The sequence below is a fragment of the Mangifera indica genome, unplaced genomic scaffold (genome assembly GCF_011075055.1).
Source record: "Mangifera indica cultivar Alphonso unplaced genomic scaffold, CATAS_Mindica_2.1 Un_0033, whole genome shotgun sequence".
Taxonomy (NCBI): Eukaryota; Viridiplantae; Streptophyta; class Magnoliopsida; order Sapindales; family Anacardiaceae; genus Mangifera; species Mangifera indica.
The window spans coordinates 186,907-213,213 of NW_025401125.1; the positions used below are offsets into that span (position 1 = coordinate 186,907).

At 33.0% G+C, this 26,307-nt stretch overlaps 4 protein-coding genes across 8 annotated transcripts; 2 read left to right on the forward strand and 2 right to left on the reverse strand.

Moving 5' to 3' along the window:
• Nucleotides 1–370: 370 nt before the first annotated feature.
• LOC123206345 lies at nucleotides 371–2,949 on the reverse strand. The gene is made up of 3 exons (XM_044623520.1): nucleotides 2,694–2,949; nucleotides 804–2,560; nucleotides 371–647 (listed from the first exon to the last, which is right to left on the reverse strand). Exons 1-3 carry the CDS (start codon nucleotides 2,758–2,760, stop codon nucleotides 561–563), a joined length of 1,911 nt encoding a protein of 636 aa, XP_044479455.1. The 5' UTR covers nucleotides 2,761–2,949; the 3' UTR covers nucleotides 371–560.
• A 2,190-nt stretch (nucleotides 2,950–5,139) lies between these two features.
• On the reverse strand, nucleotides 5,140–8,397 carry LOC123206348 (protein IQ-domain 26-like). Of its 3 annotated transcripts, none has more exons than XM_044623524.1 (4): nucleotides 7,961–8,397; nucleotides 6,860–7,299; nucleotides 5,982–6,188; nucleotides 5,140–5,903 (listed from the first exon to the last, which is right to left on the reverse strand). In XM_044623524.1, exons 2-4 carry the CDS (start codon nucleotides 7,295–7,297, stop codon nucleotides 5,301–5,303), a joined length of 1,248 nt encoding a protein of 415 aa, XP_044479459.1. In that variant the 5' UTR covers nucleotides 7,298–7,299; nucleotides 7,961–8,397; the 3' UTR covers nucleotides 5,140–5,300. The 3 variants fall into 3 exon arrangements, with proteins under 3 accessions (XP_044479459.1, XP_044479458.1, XP_044479457.1); XM_044623523.1 differs by having other exon boundaries at nucleotides 6,860–7,308; nucleotides 7,961–8,396; XM_044623522.1 differs by having other exon boundaries at nucleotides 6,860–7,322; nucleotides 7,961–8,396.
• A 5,779-nt stretch (nucleotides 8,398–14,176) lies between these two features.
• On the forward strand, nucleotides 14,177–19,748 carry LOC123206349 (nuclear poly(A) polymerase 4-like). Of its 3 annotated transcripts, none has more exons than XM_044623526.1 (12): nucleotides 14,177–14,667; nucleotides 14,759–14,836; nucleotides 15,517–15,624; nucleotides 15,874–15,936; nucleotides 16,022–16,183; nucleotides 16,746–16,859; nucleotides 16,987–17,049; nucleotides 17,125–17,454; nucleotides 17,556–17,720; nucleotides 17,860–18,660; nucleotides 19,075–19,152; nucleotides 19,253–19,748. In XM_044623526.1, the coding sequence occupies exons 1-12, from the start codon at nucleotides 14,518–14,520 to the stop codon at nucleotides 19,286–19,288; spliced, it is 2,148 nt and encodes a 715-aa protein (XP_044479461.1). In that variant the 5' UTR covers nucleotides 14,177–14,517; the 3' UTR covers nucleotides 19,289–19,748. The 3 variants fall into 3 exon arrangements, with proteins under 3 accessions (XP_044479461.1, XP_044479462.1, XP_044479463.1); XM_044623527.1 differs by having other exon boundaries at nucleotides 19,256–19,748; XM_044623528.1 differs by having other exon boundaries at nucleotides 19,075–19,156; nucleotides 19,253–19,384.
• Nucleotides 19,749–21,517: 1,769 nt separating this feature from the next.
• Nucleotides 21,518–25,431, forward strand: LOC123206363 (hexokinase-1-like). The gene is made up of 9 exons (XM_044623549.1): nucleotides 21,518–22,059; nucleotides 22,798–22,948; nucleotides 23,041–23,223; nucleotides 23,365–23,439; nucleotides 23,590–23,742; nucleotides 23,884–23,982; nucleotides 24,067–24,197; nucleotides 24,482–24,563; nucleotides 24,839–25,431. The coding sequence occupies exons 1-9, from the start codon at nucleotides 21,788–21,790 to the stop codon at nucleotides 25,175–25,177; spliced, it is 1,485 nt and encodes a 494-aa protein (XP_044479484.1). The 5' UTR covers nucleotides 21,518–21,787; the 3' UTR covers nucleotides 25,178–25,431.
• Nucleotides 25,432–26,307: the final 876 nt, after the last annotated feature.

Below are 26,307 nucleotides of genomic sequence, written 5' to 3' on the forward strand. Positions count from 1 at the left end.
GTGTTTGTTTCTTTCTAACAAATTAATTGTATGCTATAAATAGTTAGCCACCCAAAAAGTTAATCAAGCACATGGATAGATAGACTCACAAGATATGAATCAGAAAGCATTTTCAAAACCATGTTCCAGCTTTATTGAATTATACCTGAAACTATGTTCTAGCATAAATACCATCTTAAAACAATGTTCTTCTCCTCCTTGTCTTATTACTCTCTTTATAACATTATCTACTTGATCATGGAATCCACTTCACACACAAATATTCAATATACAACAACATCAACCTATCAACTTCAACATTAGCTTATGGTAATCATTGTAACTTCAGATATATAAAAAGAAAAATTCTGCAAAAAGCAAAAGAAAAAGATTAGTAAATAGGGTTTTAGAAGGAAGTGAAGATTAATTAATTATCATATAATGATAGGAAATATTAATCAGCTCCTATAAAGTGAGAATAGAATAAATTTACAGCTAAGAATCATCATTTTCTCCAATGATTCTCAGTGGAAACAGGCTTAATATAAAACAACATTCATATGGCTTAAATTGGGAAGAATTCATGGAGATGTGATTGCACGGTTTCGGAGTCTGCTTGATCTCCTCACTGAACTTATAACCTCCTTTGCCTCTCCATCTCGACCATCCTGTTTTAACACAGACAACAAGAATCCAAATTGGTTTTAACCAGCACAAACGTTAAAAAAATTTTGAATGTGGGGATGAAGCAAAACAAAACAACCTCTTAATGAAAACTAGTTAACTTTTACAAGACTGAAGGGCAGCATGTGATAGAACCTTACCTCCTTTAAAATTTTCTTCCCAGGTGTAAAGTCTCCACAGGAGAAGAAATTCGTGTTAGAGAACTCTGAGAAATCTGACTGAGCCCGACTAGAAACTGAGGGAATAGAATGCCTGCTCACTGCACTTTCTTCAATTGTACTTTTTTTCATGCCACGCTTTCTAAGGGAGGAACTAACCTCCCCCACCTCAAATTCAGGTAGCAACTCAATTGATGGCCCTCGGTTCTGGTAAATATCTTTAGAATCCTTCACTATGGTATTGACCAAGTTCAAAGAACTCGAAAACGAGTCAACAAATTTGACATGAGGAAATTCCTCTTTCTCTTTAGGAGTTTCTGAGATACATTTCTGTATTACCCCAGATTCATTATGGCAAGGCGTTATGATCAGAGGAGATTTTTCAATGGTATTTCTCTTCTTCTTAAGGTTAAAAACCATTAACAAAGATACTATAACCCCTAAATGTAAAGCAACACCTACCACTGCCATAAAAGTATTATCAGTTTCAATTTGCTCCAAAAGCCCCTCCTTAAAACTACTCTCTGCCTCAGAATTGAGAGTTTCAACGTCAGTCACATGTTCACTGTCAACACCTTCTTGAAGTTGTTCCAATGCAACGTCACTTCCTTGATTATCTCCAAAAGATTCAATCTTCGCCACATTTCCTTCTGTCTCAAGAATCTGATGAAAACCCTCAACGTTTTCACTTTCTCCAGCTTGTAGCTCTACAATTTCTCCAAAATCTTTACTCCCTCCAACCTGTAGCTCCTCCAGTTCACCATGTTTATCGCTTACTTCTTCAACTTTGACCAAGTTAACACCTTCAATCATCTGATCAAAACCCTCCGAGTTTTCACTTTCTCCAGCTTGGAGCTCTACCATTTCATCAAGATCTTTAGTCTCTCCACCCTGCATTTCCACCAGTTCACCCAAATTATCACTCACTTCTTCAACTTTCTTCAAGTTAACATCATCAACCATCACTTCTTCATATCCCTCAATGAAAAATGTCTGGTTTAACTTAATGAAACCCATATATTCTCCCGCATACTCACTACCAACCATAAATATCTTTACAAAGCCTTTAAACTTCCTTGTTCTCAAGAAATTATCTGCACCCCTGAGACTCCTTATAGCGTCATATACACCGTCATGAATCTTAGGATACCACTTATCCTTAAGAACCTCAATAGCTTGAAAAGCATGAGAACATGTTGGAGAGTTCATTGAAGAAACACACAAAATAGAGAACACCAAAACCAACACTACAAGAACAAACTTCAAAAATCTTCTCAAAAATCCCTCACTCTCCTCCCCCTCCTCCTCCTCCTCCTCCTCTTCCTCTTCCCCTCCTTCAAATTCAACTTCCTCCATCATAGAACCTTCTTGAGAAGCACTAACTATATTAGCCTCCTCCTCCATTTTTTTTACCTTATTTTCATGCCTTAAGATTATCTCTCTTCTTCTATTAGGTTTATACCTAAGAAACTTAGGCCTTGGTGGTGAGGTACAGTTTGCTAAAGGGTCATACGATTTCAAGGATGAATCATCACTAAACGATAAAGAATTGTCAGAAAAGGTGAAACTTGAAGGTTTTGGGATATGTGTTTCACAAATTTCATTCTTTTCAGCCAAAATGTTCTGTATTGGAGCAATGGTTTTTGAAGCTGTTGATATAGTTGGTGACTTAGACTGGTTTCCTGTTATTGGTTTCTTTGAGTTTGGCAAACTCATACTTTCATCATTCTCATCTGCACCTATACAAAGAAACCACTCTTCTTGAATAAAAATGTTTCTAAAAAAATCTTAAATTTAATTCAATATATTTGATTTTCAAACTGATTTCTTAACAAACAAACATATCAAAAAAGAAAAGAGAAGCTAACTTACTTGTTGTAGAGCAATCGATATTGACGAAGACTTTTGATGAGACACTCTTGCCATCGGAACCCTCCATTTGTTTGACTTTTTTGTCTTCAGTTGCAGTAATAAAATCTGTAAAATCTGAAGAATCAGATTAATATGGAGAGAGTAACAGAAGTGACTAAGAAAAGAGTGAAAAAAATTTAGCGAGGTGAAAGGGATGCAAATTTGGAGGGAGATAGTTACGGCATAGCGAGAGGCTGTTGTTGCAGCAGATGAGATGACCGTTGGTGACTTTCAAATTATTATTTTATGTTTGAAAATTTGAATGCGTTTTCGAACGTTGCCCAACGGTCAATTCATTTTCTCCGGCCTAGAGAAATAAAATATTGGCTCGGTTCTTAGAAAATTAAAAAGGATAAAAAGCAACGCCAAATGAGTATTTCCTAACCAAGGTTAACCTCGTTTTGACAAGGCCTAAAGTTTTATTCCCACCCAAGGTTTGGTCCTACCCAAAGTTCCATTCTTATAATTTTAAAATTTTAAATAATTATTTTAATATTAAAATTGTTTATCAAAATTAAAAATAAAAATAAAAAATATTTAAAAAATTAAAATTTTATTATATTTTTTCTTAATTTAAAAAATTAACAATTTTTTTATATTAAAAATTTTTTAAATGTCAACTTTTCTTACGGTTTTTATCTCCTTTTCTAATATTTATCTCTATTTCGATCATTGATCAATCTTCTCAAATCTTTTCTTCTCCTGTCAAAACTTGAATATTAACAATCATTATTTTCTCAAATTTTTTCTTCTCTTATCAAAACTTAAATATTGATAACAATTTTCATTGGATGAAGATAAATGAAATTTTATTTTATAAAGAGACGAATTATATTAAGTTAATATACTTTTAATAATTGAAATTTTTTAATAATATATACAAATATCAAATGTTTCTTTTTTTCATATATGAATTATATTTTTCGATGCTTTTGAGTCTTGTAAGGCTCTGAACACAAGCCAATTTTGGTCCAATCTATGCGGACAATTCCATTTCATGCTTCCAATTATTCTAATTTTTTCTTAGAGTTACTTAGAAATAAAATAAAAAAATAGGAATAATAATTAAGAACTAATCCAAATATTAATTAGGGTTTAAGTAGTGCTTAACACATGGATAGGCCAGTAAACCCACCCACGCCACATTGTTGTTTTTTCTTCAGTTCCAACGATGTCCAAAACCGCATTCCAAGATAGTCAAAGAAAGGTCATAAGCTGTTTTCATTCGAAACTTGTATAGTAATTAATGCAATTATGGCTCTTTAAATTTTATCTAATACTAATCCACACAAAACCCTTTTTTCAAATGGTCCAAATTACAAGGCACTAGCACTAATCCTAGATTAATTAATTAATTAATTAATAATTAATTAGGCTAGATTTGTTTGAATGGCATAAGCCTAAATGCTCTGGTAAAAAGTGCTTCCAAAAAACAATTAATTCTTTTGAACCTCTTAGAGATTATCAATGTTTCTTTCTTGTATTCAAATTTCTAAACAATGAGTGGGGTGTTTGTTATTAGAGAGAGGCACCTTATTGGAATTACAAATTTTTATTTAAATTATTCTTTTAAAATTGTTTTTTATTAAAAAAATATGGGTTCTTATGATTATTTAAATTATTCTTTTAAATGAGTGCATGGTAGATAAAATTATGCACAAATTTGGTAAATAATCAAACTTTTTTAATAAATAAATTTCTGTAAATAAATAGAATGAGTATTGTTACAATTAATTACCCAAATTAACAAATATTTAAAATTAATTTTATTGACAGATTATTTCCAAAAAAATAATTTATTTTAAAAAATCTATGATATGATTTATTTTTTAAATAAATGATAAATGATATAAAATGCTATAAGATAACTGTGTATAGTATACGACAAAATAGAATAATATTTATATTGTAAAGTTAAAAACACAATATAATATAAAGATAGTAACAGCATAACATAAATCATAAAATGTGAAGGCATTGAAATAAGACTTGTCTTCAACAAAGGATACACACTTGTATGCAATTACAACAACAAAGCGTGGGCAAAAATGTAATCATGATAAAATGTCGAGATCTTATCACGAAATGCTGTCGGATAGATGATGCATGGCAAGGCCTTAGTAAACTGGATAAGGATTTTGTCAACACCTTTAATACCCAAAATGCCCCTTAATGATTTTTTTGTTAACCAAAAAATAAATTAAAATTTTATAAGTGTAATAAAAATTCAAATCTAGAATTTCTTTTTAAAAATTTTTATTTATCACCAGTTTTGCTAACTTTTGAATATTTAGTCCTCTTAAAATTAATAATTATGCTTTTAACAACAAACAAGGATGGTGCAGTCGTATCATCAATAAAAGATTCACTTTTTTTTTTTTTTTTCTGAGATTCAAATGCCTTCTGGTTGGAACATAAACTAGAAAGCTCTCTCATTTCATAAGAAGGCAAAGATTCAGTAAGAAATACTGAAAGAATTTACACAAGCACTTTTTGTTCTATCCTGTTTTGCTTGTTAACATTAAAAAAATAAAAACTAGAAAATAAAAACTTTTGCCAAATTTATCATTAAGCTTCCTTGTTCAATCCTTCTTGAACTTGAATACAGGACGACCTTTCCATTTTAACACTGCTTATGCTGTTTCTTGCAGCCATAACTTCGTTCAGAGAAAGCCTCTTCTTTGCCCCTGGTTCCGGTCGTTGCTTTGGCGCACTGTAGGACCTCAATTTCGCGTTGAACGATTGTGTGTTTGCCATATAATTAGGGAAGTTGGAATAGGCCCTGGTGTACATGTCGCCACACATACTTCTTGATGGAGTTAGAGGAACACTTGATCGAACGGAATTCACAAAACGAGGGGTGTTATGTGCGGTCGTGGAGAACCTGCATTCGTCGCCAGTAAAGCACCACTCGAAATCTGGATGTTTTGGGTGATTGGGGATGGAGATTCGAGCTGGAACTGGACATGGAAGAGGCGATGACATTGCTTGGTAGTATAGCTCATCACCAAACTCAGATAACACAGCGTTGTAGCGACGAGACCTTGTTCTTGGCTTGAATGTGTCGATTTCAACTATTTTAGGACTTTCATCAAATCCATTAAGTGGACTCTCAAGACATACAGGTATTCTTTTACTATGCATTTCACTTCTTGTTTCATCAAACCTTTCCTGGAAACAATCACAATAACTACGAATGAGACTCGAATGTTACTACATAAACGGATTCTAAATAAGAAGGCTTCTTACTATGGATTTTCGTGGTCGAAACTCTGGTTGAAACTTGTTCTCTTTATTGAAAGAGCGGCGAGCACGCTGAGATCTGACTGCAGTTTGAGCTCTGATTAAAGCTTGCATACTGTGAAGAGTTGCAGTTGCCCGTTTCCGGACAAGATACCCTCGAACAAGAGCCTGAATCTTCACCAATCCCTTCAAAGCTCTAAGGGCTTTCCGGGCCTGAAATTAAACAAAATGAGATCAAATATACAGAAATGCAAAACTATTTCATTTATCAGCAAATGGCAGAAGGCCTCAAAGCCATTGTAAATCACCAATCATGGCCAAAATGATTAACAAAAAAGTAAACAGCAACAATAGAAACTCAGAGTCAGAAAACAAGGCTTCAAAATTCAAAAATTCAAATTCAGGGGAGAGGAGGGGGACCAGAAAACAAGAAGTAGAAAAACTAGGCTAAGTCAAAGTAGTAGCCATCTCCTACATTGACCCCAGAAAAGCATATGTAGTGTTTCATCAACAATATATAATCCATTTCCAGCTTTTGAGAGCAGACATGAGAGTAAAAATCAAGAAAAGCACCACCACAAACATGAATTAAACATTCTTACAATTCCAAGTAAAAGAACAAGTTAAAAAGCACCAGAATCGAAAGTTAAAAAGCACATTTTTACTGTTCCATTACCATTTGAATGTTAGTTACCGTACGTTAATGGCAGAAAATTAAGCAAAATCAGCTAAACTACCATAACTATATGCACTGTAACACAAACATACCTTACTTAAAAGAAACATTGGAAATATAAAATTACTAACTTGAAAAAATTTATTTTTGGAATCAAATTTGAGCAGAAAATAGCAAGAAAATGAATCAGAAGAAAAATCCCACATACCAAATAGCCCCTAAACACAGTCTGAATTTTCACAGCAGCCCACGTCTCTTTCCCTATACTCAAAAGAGACCTGTTACCATTACTAGTCAGCCTCACAACCGCCACGGCTGCCTGTGCCGCAGCCACTGCTGCGTCGGCGGCAGCTGCAGTGGCTGCTGCGACAGCAATTGCATGCTTGTTCTGCTCACTTTCTGAATCGGTAATGTACGACCTGAGCCATTCCATGTCTCTGGCTGGAATATTAGCTGCAATGTTGAGAGGAATCTGAGAATTCACACTTGTGTCTTTCAATGACTTGCCAAAACTGAACCTTTTCTTCTCCTTCTTGTTGTCACTGAAACTTGAATTTGAATCTGAAAATGAGTTCTCTAAATGGTCTTTTTCTTTCTTCTTTTTCATCCCCAGCAAGCCCTTTAGCCACCTTGTAGCTTTGCCCATATCTATTGCCACTGAAGAAGATGAACTTGATTACAAGAGAAACAAAAGAGGACGTTAAAATATTTCACGAAACATTATTATTCCCTCTGTTTATGTAGAGTTTGAAGCACTGAAACAAAACTAGAGGGGATAAAAAAATGTGAAGCACTGAAACAATGTGACAAGTGGAGTTCCTGAGAAATAAAAGGCCGGGGCTTAAAAGAAAGCAACAAGAGAAATGAAAACAAAATGTGTTTCAAAAACTGAATCAAAAGAAACAGGTGGTGTTTAAAGGACTGAGAGATCTGTGGAATCTTTACAGGTTGCAAGGAGAGAACTGATGAGAACAGTCTGGAGCAAAATATAATATTAAACAAAGAATCGAAACCTTAAAGTGAAAAATGGATGAACATTTGGGGGGTTCTTAAGATTTATTTTGAAAAGAAAATCTGACACAAGCTCGTGAAGAACTCTGCATTACAAGACAAAAAGATGACACTGAAAGATTCAGAAATGTCATAAAAGGATTACTATAAAATAAGGTTTAAATCTCACTAAAAACACAAAAACAACAATTAGAGACAAAGCAGCATACAAAATTTAAAGTGCAAGTAAAAACTAAAAAGGTCGTCATAATTTCATAGATCAAAATTTCCACAACCAACAGTAGAAGATTCAACTCACCTTCTCAAATTCAAACCAAAAAGCCTTCCACTTCCCTCCCTTTCAATCAAATAAAAAAAAATAAAAATTCAATCTTTCTCTCTCTTTTCAACTTCCTAACCCACTCAAACTACTAAAACAAAAGAAAATACCCCTAACCACCTTCCTATTTTGGTTCAACTTTTTATCGAACAACTTATAAAGCAAATGGACCAACCAAATTCTTGCTATTTCTGATTTACTCACTGTTTTTCAACCCTTTGACTACGGAAAGAGTGAAAAAAAATAAAAAGTCTGAAGTTTTCTCTTTTCCCAGTTGGGTTAAGAGAAGATCTTTAAGTTTCCGTATCTTTTTCTTCGCTGAGCTTCCATGATCATTAGCTCAGTACACTAGAACTTCTGCACACAATCTTCTCTAAAGGGCTCATTTATACTTGGGAGTTAAATCAGATTTTGAATCCTTTTTGGCAATAAAGAGACAGTGATACTCATTACTAAGAGAGAGGAGTGGATAGAGGGTACTATTGTAAAATTGCTTATTTATTTTATTATATTTTTCTTGGGATACTAAAATTTTGTTAGCCAATATTTAGGAGGATAAAAATAGTAATTAGTTATTGAGAGAGTGATGTGATTAAGGTGGATTTTAAAATTGATTTGTTAGGTTTAAATTTTGAGTCAAGATCTTGTTTTTTCTTCGTTTATCTTAATTTTTTGAATGGGGATCTTGCCATTGAATTTGATGATTAATGAGAATTTATGGAGTTGATATTGATGGAAAACAACTTGAAAATGGCACATTTGAATAATTTTAAGCCAAATGACTATTTCCCATCCAAGGTATAGTACAAAACTTTCTATCTGCTAATTGTCAAAAATTTAAATATTCATCCGTCTATTAAATTTCACTGTTACTAACGAGAATAAAATTATTATTTAGATATTTTATTTTAAAAAATTATTTTTTATCTTAGTTTTAAAAACTAACAATTTCTTCCTGATGACAAATTTCTCAGGTTTAAAAACTGATTTTTTTCCTTAAGTCAAAGGTTTACACAACCTCTGTATTTTTTGCATTGACACCTCCCCCCCAAGCCTTCTAAAAAAGTCTAGTTTCACCCCCACTCCAATCTAAGTTTTCCAGATTGTCGATGACAACCATCCCCGATATCTCCACCACCAAGAATGAGCTGTCAGCATCCATCTTCATATCATATTGTTGTCATTTGATGCAAAAAAAATCGATCAAAATCAAGTGAGAGATCTCGCTTGATTTTGACCAATTTTTGCATTGGATGACGACGATATAGCATGGAGATTATGTCGGTGACTCATTCTCGATAGTAGAGATGTCAGAATCAAAGAGAAAAGGTTATCGATAGTGATCTAGAAACTGAAGGTGAATGAGGGTGAAACTGAAATTTTTTAAAAGATTGGTGTGATTGTAATGGGAAAAATATATAGGTGTGTAAACCCTAGGCAGGCAGGGAGGGGAATCAGTTTTAAACCTTGAAAATTTGAGACTAGTGATGTAATTATTACTTTTTAAAACTAAGATGGGAATAGGATTTTTTTAAATAAAATCTTAGAATAACAATTTTACCTTGACAGTAATAGTAAAATTTAATAGAAGAGTGGGTATTTGGATTTTTAATAGTTAATGGGTGAAAAGTTTGGTTTGCACCAAATCTTGGGTGGGAAATAGTTATTTGGCCATAATTTTATTTCAATGATATATAAATTTATTTTTACTGTTTTCATAGTTTGTTTCATATTACATTCGAAAACAAATAATACTACTTATATAAACAAATTATACAACTATATTCATACAATTTGATGTTGTTGCATTTGATTGAGTGATTTTGATAGAAAAAAAAAAAAAAACAATTATATTACCTTATCTTAAGAGGTTTGATAGACTTTCAAGTGGTCATGTATGTCTAGTTTATAAGTTTGATGAGTTATTCCACTTAAAGAATTCAGATCAACTATAAGATAAGTGTCTTGGTACATTGAATGAATATTATCCTGTTGATGAGAGGTCGTCATTTGACATTTGTAGTTGTTATCTACTAAAGGTATGGTATGGGTGGCTTAGATCATGCAACGTATTGTAATTAAATAGTGAGCCGGTTTAATACACAAATTGATAGATTGGACAAAACAGACTATGAATAGTCAAGAAGAGATAAGCACTGAGACATAAAGGCCCACTTACCATGGAGAGCAGTAACAAGCATTAAAGTAGTTGTAAGTTTATGGCCTTATTGTTAGGCAAGCTCAATTGTTTATTTTGTCATCAATCACGGTTTGGAAGCCTTAAGGATTACATGTATTTTCCTATAATGACACCTTGATGAAGCTTGACAAGGTATGACTATTGCTTCTAAATGCTTTTAAGTGACGTCTAGTCAAATGGATCTAAATTAGGAGCCAAAAAAGGCTAATGTGTTTATTGCTCTTGTTGACATTAAGGGAGATTGGTGGAGTCTTTCTCTTCGGGTGTGAAAATATCTACAGTGGTTTCCCTCTTGGAACCAAATTCAGCAAATTAAAAGTATGCAATGATCATGGAGATCAATATGAGTTCTAGGAGTAATCTTTTACTTAGGTTGTTAAGGCCAGTTTTGAAAATGAACTAGCCTCGGGAGAGAAGTTTTGGACTACTTTTTGAACTATTTAATGACCAGTTGTCTGCTATTTTCAATATCATTTTTCCTTAGTCATCATTAAAGTTGAAAAGTGCAAGATATGTTTGTATCATCCTTCTAAAACTAACTTTTTGATATGATTTTTTGTACCAATTAATATATATAATCTAGAATTTTGTGTAAGATAAACTATGATAATAATAATTAGAATGTGAAATAGTCGAACAAGTTTGTTACGAGTGAGAGTATTTAATAAAATGAATAAAAGAAATAAATGTGACATAAAAGTTCTGATGTGGTTTGACTTGATAATTGGAATGTCTACATATATGATAGTCTCACTAATTCGAGAATATTACAAGAATGATACAAATTTATTTGTGTTGTTTCTCTTCCCTCTCCTCCATATGTACAATACAACTTCTTTTTAGGGAAAAGTATATTTAAATATCTTCTTTCTTATGGCCATGGCCCATAATTTTAAATTTAAATAAATGAAATTATTCTTACATCAATAATAGTTTAATTTATGTAAAAATTAATATTTTGTTAAATAACTATTACAAATATATTATATCGTAAAATTTAATAAATATATTTTTTTTGGTATAACCCCAGGAGATACTTTTTTTATGAACTCTAAATTTGATATTATCTTATCATATTTAAGTATCAGATCTATCATATGTTTTAGGCTCGAATTAAATTAGTCATTATCCTTTAATCGTTAAATCTAATTATAGTCCAAGGGTTAACTTCAAAACGATTTGACCTTACAACCATTTTGAAATATATTAAAAATGAAGACATGAAAACGCAACTAAATACCCTAAATTTCAAATCTTTATTAGGCAATTCATCAATGTAAAAGAAATCAATTAAATTGGCAATAAAGTGTTGCAGTAAAGTGCTTTTGTTTTGTTGCCCATAAGTGCTTTTACTGCCATCATCCGATCAAATTTAAATATCTGTCTCCATTTAAAAAAATTAAGATAATTGTGCGGCAGTCACATTTTTGGGACAAATTGTTGCCAAAAAGGAAAATAAAACCCTCATAAATCAATCTGATCCACTTCTATTATTGCACGATTAGCCCCCTTATAATTTTGTTGTCACTTAATAAAATTTCCAGCCCATGTCGGCCCATTTCCGTAAAAGGACGAACGGGTCTTGACTAATCATAAAATAGCTACAATTATTAAAGTATATATTGCCTAAGGATTATTCCTAATATGTTCAAACAAGATTCATTTTACCAGAAATTATATATGTATATTTTAAGTATATAAAATAAATATAAAAATAATAAATTATTATATAATTAAATATTATTTTATTTTTAATTTAAAATTATTTAATCATATTATATCAATTAGAAAAAAATAGGAGATTAATTATAATACTCACAAAACATGAAAGTAACTAAATTTTATCGCTTGATATGTGAGTACACGAACAATGAAAATTTTGGGGTATATACTTATTTGGCATGTGGAGAGAGTAACGGCTTGGGTGTTAGTTTAATGACTTTATATTCGAATGGATTAAAATTTTACCACTAAAATGTATGGATTTTGCTTCTTAAGTGGCGAATTATATTTTAAGTAAAATCATCTTATACATCTTATATGTGCTTTTTTATGTAGATTGTGATGGTGAAAATTCTTACAAAAATTAGACTATGAGTGATGGCCAAGGTTTCATCATATAAGTATAAAATATGATATAATAATAACTAACATTGTAGAATTGTTTAATGTATTAATAAGACACACTTATACTTGTCAGTTGCTCTACTTGTTGAATTCATATAGGGTATTTTACAAAAATAGTTTTACAAGAAACGAAACATTGTAGGTAAATATATAATGTAATTGAAGTTTTTACTATTTATATTTTATTTATTTAAAGTTGATGCACTAATGCTTTAATTTAATTTGATTAACAATTAAATGAGACATATATATTACCCCATGAGCAATGGACACGGTCGGGTGCACGTAATGAAATTTGCGAGCATGATTTTTCAGTCAATAAACAAACAAAAATACGAGGTCAAGAGTGGTGCCCAAAAGACTAGATTAATTGATCTATGAGTATGTATTTGTTTGTAGTCATAAAATATCATATCTTTTTATTTTAAAACAATATGATGTCAATAGTGATAGCCTCGACTATTCTTCATCTTCTAAAAACATTGTATAAATTTTTCGTTGAGAATAATATCAAATTATCTCTCTTGATATATGTCTGTGATTTGACAATCATTCAATAGTTAATCCAATTAATTTTTTACAACCTTCATTATAAAAAATATTTTCCATTAAAGAATTCTTTATAGCTCCAGTAGAAATCAACTTTTGCATATATATATATATATATATATATATATATATATATATATATATATATCATTTCTCTCTTATAATGGAACAATGATGTATGATTGTTATTTAATAATATTTAGTAATATAAATTTTGTAATGAAATCACAAATATATATTTAAAAAGTGTAATTTTTAATTAAAATAAAAAATTCATATATTTAAAATTTTTGGTGGGTCATACTCTATTGGTTATACTACACCTGTGACCCTTATTGAAGATGGATGCCCCTAGGGGATCAATCATAAAGGATTTATTTCTCTTTGAGGATGCGCAAATTGTTCTTCCCCTCCCTCATGATTCATCCACCCGCGAGTTCGGTGACCACCAAACCACGTGGTGAAATAGTCGTGGAACATGTTTATTGTTGTTATCAACAATCAAGGCAGACTAAGCTTAATACAATATCTCAAATTCTTAAAACGTAAAACAAAACGTTGGTATAGCTTGGAATTGAGACATTGGGATTGCCAAGCGTACCAAAAACATTGGAAAAAGACACAAGTCTCCTCGACAATCAACTCATGAAGCACGTGTCAAAACACAGCCTGTCTTAACGCTCATTTCTTTTGCACTGCTAAGTCAAGAAAAGCGTCTAGAATATTATTCTTTTTGTATTTGCTGTCTTTTTTAATTTTATCATAAGATTTGAATCAAATGTTAACCATATGATTGTGTTTCTGAACAAACACGTGTCAACAAGATACTGATGATATAGGACTCACCAACCAAATGCTAATCATAATTATTATTTAAATTATTAATAATTTTAATGCTGGGGTATTCAAATTATATTCCACCAGTAGTTCCTCTGGGTGTATTCTACTTTATGAATTATTATGATACTCCCCATTAAATTCAATCTTAGAAAAATATACTTAATGTAAATATCAACATTTTATAAATTTATCATGTAGTATACTTCAAAGAAGGAAGAAATTTTGTACAATTATATTTTTGAATTTTGTATGCTTGGACTTTAGGCGTTAATTTAATTAAAAGATATAAGATTAAATTTCATTGGATCTTTTCAAATGTTTCACCCATCCCATGTCTAACAAAGATTTTACAATCAAAATAATATCTGGATCACATCCCCAAAACGACAACGTTTTCAAATGCCAAAGCTAACAATTGACACGTGTCAAACGAAGAGTAGTACAAATCCAATAACGCACACTGCTTAACTCTTCATTCCGAATCCGGATTGGAAACGAAAAACAGACAACAAAAAAATTTAAAAAAAACACAGATATTATAAAAAGCACCGATTCACCCATTAAAATATCCCATAAAAATCAACCCAGAACTCTCTCTCTTTCTCTTTCTCTTTTCCTTTGGGTTCAATTGGAATTAGATCTGAACCTGTCAATTAAAAATTTTCTTTAGGGTTTTGAGTTTGTCTTCAATTATCTATAGGTTGTCTTAAAATTTGTTGAGTTCCTGGTTTTTGCGTTCAGTTTGCGACATTGAGTTGTTCGGTTTTTACAATTTCGTAAAAAATTTGAGAAATTAGGATCTCTTTTAGCGCTTATCGGGATGCTGAGTTCGGAGAGAATGAGCGCGTCGCCACCATCGACAACGGCACCGTCACCGCCTCATCCACCTAAGCAGTATGGAGTTACGAAGCCAATATCGATGTTGGGACCGACAGAGGCTGATATTCAGAGAACCCTCGAATTAGAGAAGGTTTTTTTTTTTTTAACTTCTTTATTATATTTTGTAATTGTTTTAAATTTTTGCTGTTTGTAGTTTTCACTTATTTGTTTTGTCTTTACAGTTTTTGGTTGAAGCCGGGCTTTATGAGAGCAAAGAGGAAGCAGCGAAGAGAGAAGAGGTTCTGGGTCGAATCAGACAGGTGTTTACTATCTTTTCTTTCTTGTGGTATTTTTGAATTATTGTGAAATTTAAAGTCTGGTTTTTTATTTTTTTTATTTTCTTTTTTTGTTCTATTAATTGCTTGACAGTAAATTTAGCTTGTTTTCGAACGTGTTCATAGTTGTAGAGGGTATATGTGGTTTCAGTGTATTGTATCTAGATTGGCTTCATTTATATAGAAGTGAAACGTGGGTCAATTTTGATAAATTATTTTAGTATCAGCTGATAGCATTTTTATTTTATTTCTTATTTGCGTTGATTAAGTCTTAGCTCTGTTTTGAAGATTTTAACAAGTCTGCAACAGTAAGAAAGTTTAGTTGGAATATATTGGACTGATTCTCCCTGGAAATGACTAGGTTAAATTAAGAGTTAAGAATGGTTGGGATATAAATGAGGAGGTCCAAAATTTGAAAATTATGCTTGCATTGTTCGGTGTGCTGTCTCCCTGAATTCATCTTTATATAATTGTATCACCCGAGATAATAAATTCTTATAGTTGATATTTAAGGTAGGTTTAGTAAAAAATTTTATAAAATTATCATACAAAATTTTATAAAATTACAATACCTAATTTTTTGCTTAACTGTACTTTTTGATCTGTGCTTTCTGTATTTATATTTCCTTGCCAAGTTCACATAACCTCTCCCTTTATGCGCACAGATTGTTAAAAATTGGGTGAAGGATCTTACTCGTTTGAGGGGATACTCTGATCAGATGGTGGCGGATGCAAATGCTTTAATTTTTACTTTCGGGTCTTATCGTCTTGGGGTATGGTTTAGTGGCAGTGCATCTCTCTTTTTTTTATTTTTAAATAATCGTGAAGAGTTCACTTGTTCTTGTCACCATCTTCTTCTTGTTCTGTTCTGGCGACAAAGGAGACCTGGTCAATCTTCTTGTACTTGCTAGTATTCTAATTGTGTAACTTGTTAGCACTTCAGTTTTTCATCTGATTGCCATTTGATTCTCATGTTATCTTACATCATTTGGAGATCTGGCTTAATCTTATTACGGTGTTAGGTACATGGTCCTGGTGCTGACATAGACACACTATGTGTTGGACCATCCTATGTCAATCGAGAGGTAAAAACTGAAGTTAGGTTATCTTATTTATTTGAATTTTCTAACGATTTTATTTTTGTGTATCTAATCCATTGGCCTTTTGCAGGAAGATTTCTTCTTTATATTACATAACATCCTGGCAGAAATGGAAGAAGTTACAGAACTGCAGCCTGTTCCAGATGCTCATGTCCCAGTGATGAAATTTAAGTTTGATGGAATATCAATTGACCTTCTATACGCAAGTATCTCTCTCTTGGTTGTACCAGAAGTGAGTTTATATTACATTCATATAATTGATTGCCAACTATTATATGCGGATTGTTACTCTCTTTTTTCAATTATGTGCATACATCTTCACTGTTCCAGTTTGGATATTAATATTGAAATCAAATTACAATTTGGTATCCTTATTAGATATTCATTGTTTATTGCCCATTAAATATGAGCTCTTCAGTGTGAATGAAATGGTATTGACTGATATGATAGTGCATAGTATTTTAGTGGTTGTGATGAACTACTTTGTCTTAGTAGATGAGTGCTTTTACTGCAAATAATCAGTTCTTCTATGTTTGGAGGCATATTACTACTGTTTTAATGTTATTTCTATGAGCAAATGATAAGGTAGGAAAGAGATGTGTGAGTCTGAAGTTTCAAACTCTATGCTTTATTTTTTTATTTAGTGAGAGTGTCTGCAGCAGTTAAACATGTTTTGTGGGGTTGTTGTGGTTATTGAAATGGGATTTTTGGGGAAGCAGAACTTTCCTTATTGTCATTTTCTCCATAATAATTGGTGAAGCTGAATGGAGTTGTTGTTTCTTATTGTCTGACAGGATTTGGACATCTCTGACATATCTGTATTGTATGATGTTGATGAACCAACTGTTCGGAGTCTCAATGGATGTCGTGTTGCAGATCAAATTCTTAAGCTTGTTCCAAATGTTGAGGTGAAATGTTTTGTATCAGATGATTCGTATGTGTTTTACTGGATACATGTGACCCCCTCTTTATAATTTTACCTTATTATCTATTTTCTACTTATATTACTAAGCCTAAATTTTCTATGCACTGTAGCATTTTTGCACAACGCTCAGATGTTTAAAGTTCTGGGCTAAAAGGCGTGGTGTTTACTCTAATGTAAGTGAATCAGTTTTTACTGACTGAATTATTTGTTATTCCTGATTTCTTATTGTCTCCATGTTTGGTATTTAGGTGACTGGATTTCTTGGTGGTGTGAACTGGGCACTTCTCACAGCTCGTGTATGCCAGCTTTACCCTAATGCTGTTCCTAGCATGATTGTTGCTCGGTTTTTTCGGGTTTACACACTATGGCGCTGGCCTAACCCAGTCATGCTATGTGCAATCGAGGAGGCTGAGCTTGGGTTTTCTGTTTGGGACCCTCGTAAAAATCCTCGTGACAAAACCCATCATATGCCGATCATAACACCTGCTTACCCATGCATGAATTCTAGCTATAATGTGTCAACAAGCACTCTCCGTGTTATGATGGATCAGTTTCAATACGGTAAAAAGATTTGTGAGGTGAGAAACTAGATAATTTTCTTCCTTTCATGTTTGGATTTTCTTTCTGTCATGTTCAATGTTAACTACTGATTTCTGGTCTACTTTTTGCCTAAATTCAGGAAATAGAGTTGAATAAAGCTCAATGGAGTGCTCTGTTTGAACCATATTTGTTTTTTGAAGGCTACAAGAACTATCTCCAAGTTGACATAATTGCAGCTGATGTTGATGATTTGCGAACTTGGAAAGGTTGGGTGGAATCTCGACTAAGGCAGCTGACTCTGATGGTAATGTTTATGGCTTTGAGATGCTTTGAGTGTGGGAAGATTGTCTCAAAGTTGAAGTTATCCATACATTTGCAAATTTGTGTGAACAGATTCCCCATTTTTTATAGCGTAATCATATCCTCCATTGTGAAATATGCAGATTGAGCGTGACACATATGGCAAATTGCAATGCCATCCTTATCCTCATGAGTATGTAGATTCATCCAAGCCATGCTCCCATTCTGCATTCTTTATGGGCTTACAAAGAAAACGAGGAGAAATGGTCCAGGAGGGGCAGCAGTTTGATATTCGTGGTACAGTTGAAGAATTTAAGCATTCAATAAATATGTATATGTTTTGGAAGCCAGGGATGGAAATATGTGTTTCTCATGTTCGTCGTAAGCAGATTCCTTCTTATGTTTTTCCAGAAGGTTATAAACGATCTCGACACCCAAAATTTTCATCTCAGCTGCAGTCTGATAAGCAATGCTGTGAAGACAGTGATGCACATCAGACTGGATCTGGTGATAGATTATTTAAAAGGAAAAAAGATACAGATGCTATGGAGCAAGATACTCCAGGAAAACGACAGTCCATTAGCCCTCAGAAGCAGGATTCTGCATCTCCAGAGCGTATGGCACCAAGTAGCTTGAGTTCTAGGACTGGATCAAATTCAGGCCCGATTAACCCAAATAAAAGGATGCTGGATCAGGAGATTGCTGAGGTTGGAAATCTCTTAAACTCCAGCAATACATCTGTGACAAGTTATGATGTTGGAAATGAGTCAGTAGCAGGTAGCACTGAGGGAAATAATGGAAGCATTGATGGGAGTGTTGAAGGGAGCAATAACCTAGGATCTTCTCAAAGCGATTCTTGTGATGCAGATTCTAAATCCCTCTCGGAGAATGGGAATCTTGATGGCAGTGGAGTATTTTACAATGGAACGCAGGGAGAGTTAGAGGTTTTGGATTTAAGTTCCTTAACTTCTATTCATCTTTCATGATTTTGATGCTTTGGTTTTCAATTTACCAGCTTTCTTGGTTCTATTCTTGACATGATTCTGTTAAGTGCTAAATTCTTATAATTTCAAGTCATGTAGATTGTGATTACAAATGCAATGGAGACATAAAGAATAATTTAAGGAAATTCTATTTATGTTCTTGATTTTATTTGAATGACGACTAAAATCCTGGTTGTGTCATTTGTATCATATCTTAGAAGTTGGATTGTTTGGGCATTTTTACCCTATTTGGAGAACCATGTGTAAGAAATACTTTCAAATCTTACAGGTTTTTGTTTCTTCATTTTGAAGATGATTTGTTTATGAGCTCTGACCAATCTACCTAATATTTGTTTCTTTATTCTTCTTGTGAAGCCAAATACTAGCCTCGGAGAAGTTTTGCAATCTATGGGCGGAATGGACTCAGAAACTGTGCAGAAAACCAGTTATAAGGCAAGTATCTGATAATTTGAATCAGTTTTTTTGTGTATTTTCTTTCAATGCTTTTCTTTATACTGTTCTTTTCTTGCATTTCTTTTGGCTTGCTTTATAGCAGGCTGAGTTTGACGACAACAGTATAAGAGATTAGTAGTCACATAGAAACCCTTGTATCATCAGTTATAATCTAATGGCTCAGAAGAGAGGGGAAAGCCAACAATTCTGGTAAGTGCTATTTAAGTTGGTGGCTTTGATTCCTTTCGTTTTTTGCAGACATGCTTGTGAGTCTATCTTAGTGAGTAAACCATCTTTAAGGCATGATCTGAAAGAGAGTTGTGGGATGCAGCTTGGCCATCATTTCTGTACAGTTATTTTTTTTATTTTTCCTTCGTCTTGTTAGTAGTATTCTGTTCTGCACAATCAATGAGCTCTTCCAAGCTCGGAAAGTTAGATGTTTGTTTTTATTATTTTTGTGCTGACAATCTCCTACTGTGGTAATCTCCCTAATGAAGGGGTGGTGGGTATTCTGTGTCTCAGTCTTGTTCTTATTCTACACAACTTGTGTATACGCTGTGATGAAATGTAATAACGTTATGTTGGACCTCTCTGTATCTCTTCTTGTGCCCTTTACTTTGTTTCTGTTATTTTGTTTTATTTTTCTAACATATAACGAGCGAACGAGAATGAGTTACGGGATTTTCATCGTGAGTGGCTGGTTGTAGTTCCGCGGCTATCACAAGATGCCCAGCCAGGCGTGTTTTCAGTGTAAACTTATTGACAAAAGATCTTTTGCCCCCTATAGTTTGAGAAAGTAATTTCGGACATTTAGGATATATATCAATCGAATTACACCCAAGAGTTTCATAAATGAATCATTCAAGGACCAAAACTGAAACTCCGTTACACATTAGCTACGAGTTTTTTTTTTCCCCTGTAACTCGAAATGCTAACCTTTGCATCCCATAACTTTTTTTTTTTTTTCTAATTTATCACAGAATTTGAGGAAAACTCCTTAGTTTTCTGTCAAAATCCTAGTGGAATTTTTGGAAAAAAAACACTATAATGAAAATAAAATATTTCACGAAGAATATACATTAATTATTATATTTCGAAACAGATAAATTTATAAAATAAAATAAAATAAATTTTATTTTAAATTTAAAATGATAATAATATATTTATCTATCGGAAAACATTTAAAAATATAATCAAATTATTTTTTTAAAAAAGTCAATAATTAAAAAAATAAAATAAAAGAAGTGGAGGTGTAGTTATGGGATGCAAAGTGTCAAGGTTATGTATAAGTAGTTTATTATTTCAATAAGAAGGGTGTATATAGCAATTTGGCCAAATTGTCATAGTTCTCCAAACCCAAGAGTTGGTCCTTAAATCTTGAGATGGCAACAGTATGAATAAGAATAAGAGTCGAATACCTTAATTCTCGTTCTCATCTTAGTAGCAAAAATATTCTATTCTTGATACAAGGATGATGGGCAACCCTCGTCTCTTTTCCGCAGAGAAAATTTCTCTCATGGTCCCCTCTTTATCCTTGTTGGAAAAGTTTCTCATACTTTCCCTTTCCCATCCCCACTAAAAATTTAATGGAATAATGATTTAATGTTAAAATATATTTATAATAATTTGAAATATTTAAGAGTAATTTAATATATAAGAATTTAAAAAATACGTAAGAAGAAAACAAACCAAAAAGGGAGAGATTGGAAACATGTTTATCACTATTCTTGATTGAAAGATTTATAACAATCTCTATTTTTATTTTTATTAAAGAATCACTTTTTTGTTTTAAATAGAATAGCCAAAAACCTAATTTTACGGGTTAAATTGTCATCTCTAAACAATTTGATTAAAATGTTATAGTTGCAGGAAGGAGCAAATGATTTTCTTAACATAATTTTTTAAAAATAATTTTAGTTATTATCTCTCAAACTTGAAAGATTATATATATATATATATATATATATATATATATATATATATTTGTAATAATGTTATATTCATTATTTCATAGAAATCTTTTCAATGTCAAAAATTTGCAAATCTCTAATGCATTGAGTTTTTGGTAGTATCATTCCAATAACAACCATTTTCAAAATTAAAATAAAATTATCTTTTTAGTGAGATAACGAAAATTTTAAGCTGAATATTTGGATAATATAACTTTGAGAGTTTTTAACTTTGAGAGTTTTAAATCATAAAAAATTTGGCTAAGTTATTCATATTCGATGGAAATTTACATTGAAAAATCAATTGACACGTGTAATTTAACTGACATGACACGCGTAATTTAAATAGTAGAGAAGAAACTACAAAAACCAAAAACTAAAACAGAGCACACTTGCCGAGTTCACAACAATTCCTGTTTTCTTTCCTTAAGTATGCACGCCTCACTCTCTGAATCTTGAATCAGTCTTCCTTAACGTCTCATTTTATATGATCATTAACAAATATTAATATCTTTTTCGGAATGAATCTTCGAAAATTCCTATTTCGTGTAACAATCTATATGTATCACCATTATTAACTCATTGCACAAGTTTAATTTTGTTTATTTTGATTGAAAGACCTTCGCTTTTTATGTTTTTGGTTCCTGGGTCGTTGGAAAGATTGTGTTTTTTTATTTCGGTGAAGAATGGGGAAGACGACAGTTGTGGTGGCTTGCGCGGCGGCAGTGGCCGTTGGGTTGGGGGCAGCAGTGGTGGTGCGGCGGAGGACGAAGAGGGATGGTAACTGGGGGAAAGCAATGGGGATGTTGAAGGAGTTGGAAGAGAAGTGTGCGACGCCTGTGGCTAAATTGAAGCAAGTGGCGGATGCTATGACTGTGGAGATGCATGCTGGGCTTGCCTCTCAAGGTGGCAGTAAGCTCCAGATGATTATCAGCTTTGTGGACTCTCTCCCAACTGGGTATTTTGTTTTTTTTTTCACAAACTTTTGTGATTCCTTTAAATTTTTATAATCCATAAATCTCCCGAATCAATATCTGAACCCAGAGTTAATATGTTAGGACTAAGATTTTGAAATAGTTTATCATGAATCATACATGTGTTTGTCACGTGAGTGTGAATTTATGTGTAATGAAAGTTTGTATGATCCGCTTTTGCCCATGATATATTTGATCATAATATGTTAGGAATATGTTGAAAAAGATGATCATTTTGTAAATATGTGTTCATGTGCGCGCTTTTATATGTAAAGTGTAATGGACGTTTGTTTGATCCATTCTTTATTTAATTATATGTGGGGAGTGGTGGGTTAATTTATGGCATTCAAACTGATTAGTGTACAACATATCAGGATATGATTGATTTTGGAAATTCTCCCAACTGGGTATTCTATTTCATCCAAACTTGTATGATTTAATATGCCAGGAATTTAATTTAAAAGTTGATTAATATATATGTGCATGTGAGCGTGTGTGCGTGTGCCTTTATATGTGTGGTGGAAGTGTTTTCCATCCACTATATTTGGCGGTTAATTTTTGGCCATGACATATATTACTTAAATTGATAATTAAAAGTGTATGAAGACTTGATGGATTTTTTTTTCTGTTGTTGTGCTCTTGTTGGAGAAATTTTTGTGATAACAGAAAGTGATTTTGCAACATTATAAATTTATAAGTTCTTTTGGTTATTCCTGTTTCAGGAACGAGGAGGGGGTATATTATGCATTGGACCTTGGGGGAACCAATTTCCGTGTGTTGAGAGTGCAATTGGGAGGCAAGGGTGTTCGTCTAGTTAGCCAAGAATTTACCGAGGTGTCAATTCCTCCTAATCTGATGACTGGAACTTCAGTTGTAAGTGCTGTGTCCTTGAACCAATTTTCAGCAAAATTTAAGTTGATTTATATATAAGGTATCACAAATCTGAAAAATGAATGTGATTGCAGGCTCTTTTTGACTATATAGCAGCAGAGCTTGCAAAATTTGTTGCTCAAGAAGGTCCAGAATATAAACTTCCTCCTGGTAGACAAAGGGAGCTAGGTTTTACCTTCTCTTTCCCAGTGATGCAAACATCAATCACTTCTGGAATTATAGATAGGTGGACAAAAGGATTCTCTATAGATGATGCGGTTGGTACTTATTTCTAAGAATGCCTTTATATTCTTTCCATCAATTTTAATTTTGGCTGAAATATTAACACTACTACTCCAGAATTAGATGTCATTGGTATTCTTTTCCTATTGATTATGTTCTTAGCTTCAATTTAATAGGTTGGACAAGATGTGGTGGCAAAATTGTCAGAAGCTATGCGAAAACAAGGCCTTGATATGCGTGTGTCAGCTCTTGTAAGTTGAAGCTGTAAATTTACTTTGAGGACTTTTATGCAAACTTGTGAGGATTTTCCAATATTTGATGTTTAAATGTCTACCTGGTGTGCAATTGCTTAACAAATTTTGCTTTTAAAATATTATCTTGATATTCATTGTTAATACCAGGTGAATGACACAGTTGGAACATTAGCTGGAGGAAGGTATGAAGATCCTGATGTTGTTGCTGCTGTCATTTTAGGCACTGGTACAAATGCAGCATACGTGGAGCGTGCACAAGCAATTCCAAAATGGCACGGTTCATCTAGATCTGGAGATATGGTTAGTAAGTTTATAATAAATTACACCCTCTGTATTACCTAGCTATTTGCCATTGAGAAGAATGCATTCAGAGTTTGAATCATCAAATGGCAATCAAGAAGGATAATGGTAATGGAGGAGGCTATCAATCTCTGATTGCAGGTTATCAACATGGAGTGGGGTAACTTTTGGTCATCACACTTTCCACTATCAGAGTATGATCACGCACTGGATGCTGAGAGTTTGAACCCTGGTGACCAGGTAAACTTCTAAAGTTTTTATTTTTTTTTAGCTCCTCTAGCAAACATGACATATGTTCTTATAATTTTTAATCGATTCTGACAGATTTTTGAGAAAATGATGTCCGGTATGTATTTGGGGGAGATTGTACGCAAAGTTTTATTGAGGATGGCTGAAGAAGCTGCAATTTTCGGTGTCAGTGTTCCACCAAAACTTAAAGAGCCTTTTGTATTGAGGTAATTCCCTAGGTTTTATTTGACCATCGTTTAAATTTTTGTAAGTTTCTTTCGATAACACTGAATTTACTCTTCTTGCTCCTGTCTCTGCAATGTTCTACAAGGGAGGTTTAAAGAGGGAAAATCAGATGTAATGTCCACTTGTTTACTGTCAATTCTGTGTCCTTTAGGTTGTACTAACTTACGTTTGTATGTGTTACTTCGAGTATTCTATCATTGAACTTGAATTAACGTAATGATAAAAGAATTAGTATCTACATAATGTTTTGTGATCGAATCTGCAGGACGCCTGATATGTCAGCTATACATCATGACACTTCCTCTGATCTTAAAGTTGTGGATAAAAAATTGAAGGAGGTTTTAGAGGTAACTTTCTAATCTCAATGTCTAGGTATTTGTGTTTTACTTCACCCCAGCTTCCATTGTATGGCTTTGTCCATGATTGAGTGTCTGCAGTTCTGTTATTCGTTTTATTTACAATTGTAGAGCAGTATATGATGGTACAAGATACTTCCATAATTCCATTTTAGTTTCTCTCTTACAGAGATTAAGAATATTTAATCTCCTTTGTAAAACAAATAACCAACTGCTGAAGTACTTTTATGCGTATTTATGTTTATTATTTGCCGCTTCTGCTGCAGGTATCTAATACTTCCTTGAAAGTGAGAAAAATTATAGTTGATGTTTGCAACATTATTGCCATACGTGGGGCTCGTCTTGCAGCTGCTGGGATCTTGGGTGTCCTGAAGAAAATTGGCAGAGATACATTGAAGGATGGGAGTAAACAGAGGACAGTGATAGCCATGGATGGCGGATTGTATGAACACTACAGTGTCTTCAGCAAATGCTTGGAGACTACCCTAGAGGAATTGTTCGGTGAGGAAGTATTTAAAAACATTGTCATCAAGCACTCTAATGACGGCTCAGGCATTGGGGCTGCCCTTCTTGCCGCATCACACTCCAAGTACCTTGAATATTAGTCGTTCCAAATTTGTCTGCATTCTCGTCTAATTTTTTGAACCTCTGCTTCTCATTGTTCATGTTTCCATTTCTGAATTCTGTATAGGAGACTGTTGCCATGAATTTTAGATTCATGGCTTCCGGAGTTTGTTATATATGTGGATTGAACTTTTTACAAGCAGGACTTTGAAGCAGCCATGCTTTTATGCTGCAACCTGCCATTCTTGTGATGAACTTAATAAATTGGAAAATCAAAGTTTTTGTTTTTGGTATATTCTAATTACAGATGTCCCCCATATTGCAGATAGATATGTTACATTATCAGTCAGAATCTTACTATTTCAACTGCATATATAAGAGATGAAGCAAGGCCAAAATTTATGGCTAACAGAAATGAGATAGATGATTTAGTTAATTGCCTGAGATGGAAGTTAAGTCAGAGAGTGGATTCGTATTACAACCAATAGATACAGTGCTGCCTGTCTTGACATTGATGATGGCCATGAAACCTGTACAAGGCATAATCATCAGTTGAGCATTTAGCTTTGACAATATTGTTTGTTTGCATAAGAATTATATAAAAAATAAAATGAACATGGTTGTGACTTGCTCACTTATGAAGAAAACGACAATGCTCTCACGATAGACACGGGATAAGAAACAACCTTGAAATGATATATATGTATTTAAAGACATTTAAATTACTGGTAGCCTGTAGATCCCACTTTGAAATTACATATTAATAAATTTATTTATTTATTTATCTTAAACAAGTTATTATTTATTCTAGTGTTTAGGGATTAATGAGTTGAGCAGGTTTTTAATTATTCAAGTATTCTTTCAAGATTGAAAACTAAAAACCTTATACATGTAAATCAGGTGTGTGAGCGTTGGGTTAATCTTTTCAGATGAGATTTTTAAAACGATTGAAAAGGAAAGATTTAATCCATAAACTAGATTGAAAGATAAATACAACAACAAATTGATTGTGCTTTGACCAAGAGAGAAGGATTCTCATTAGAATATAAACAAATAACAAGTGGGGGGTGCCCATATATTGCTGCTCTTCCAAAGGGGAATGAAATCACAGTTGAAATTTGAGAAAGCTTTCCCTTTCACCACCACTTGAGGATAATGGAAAATGCATACA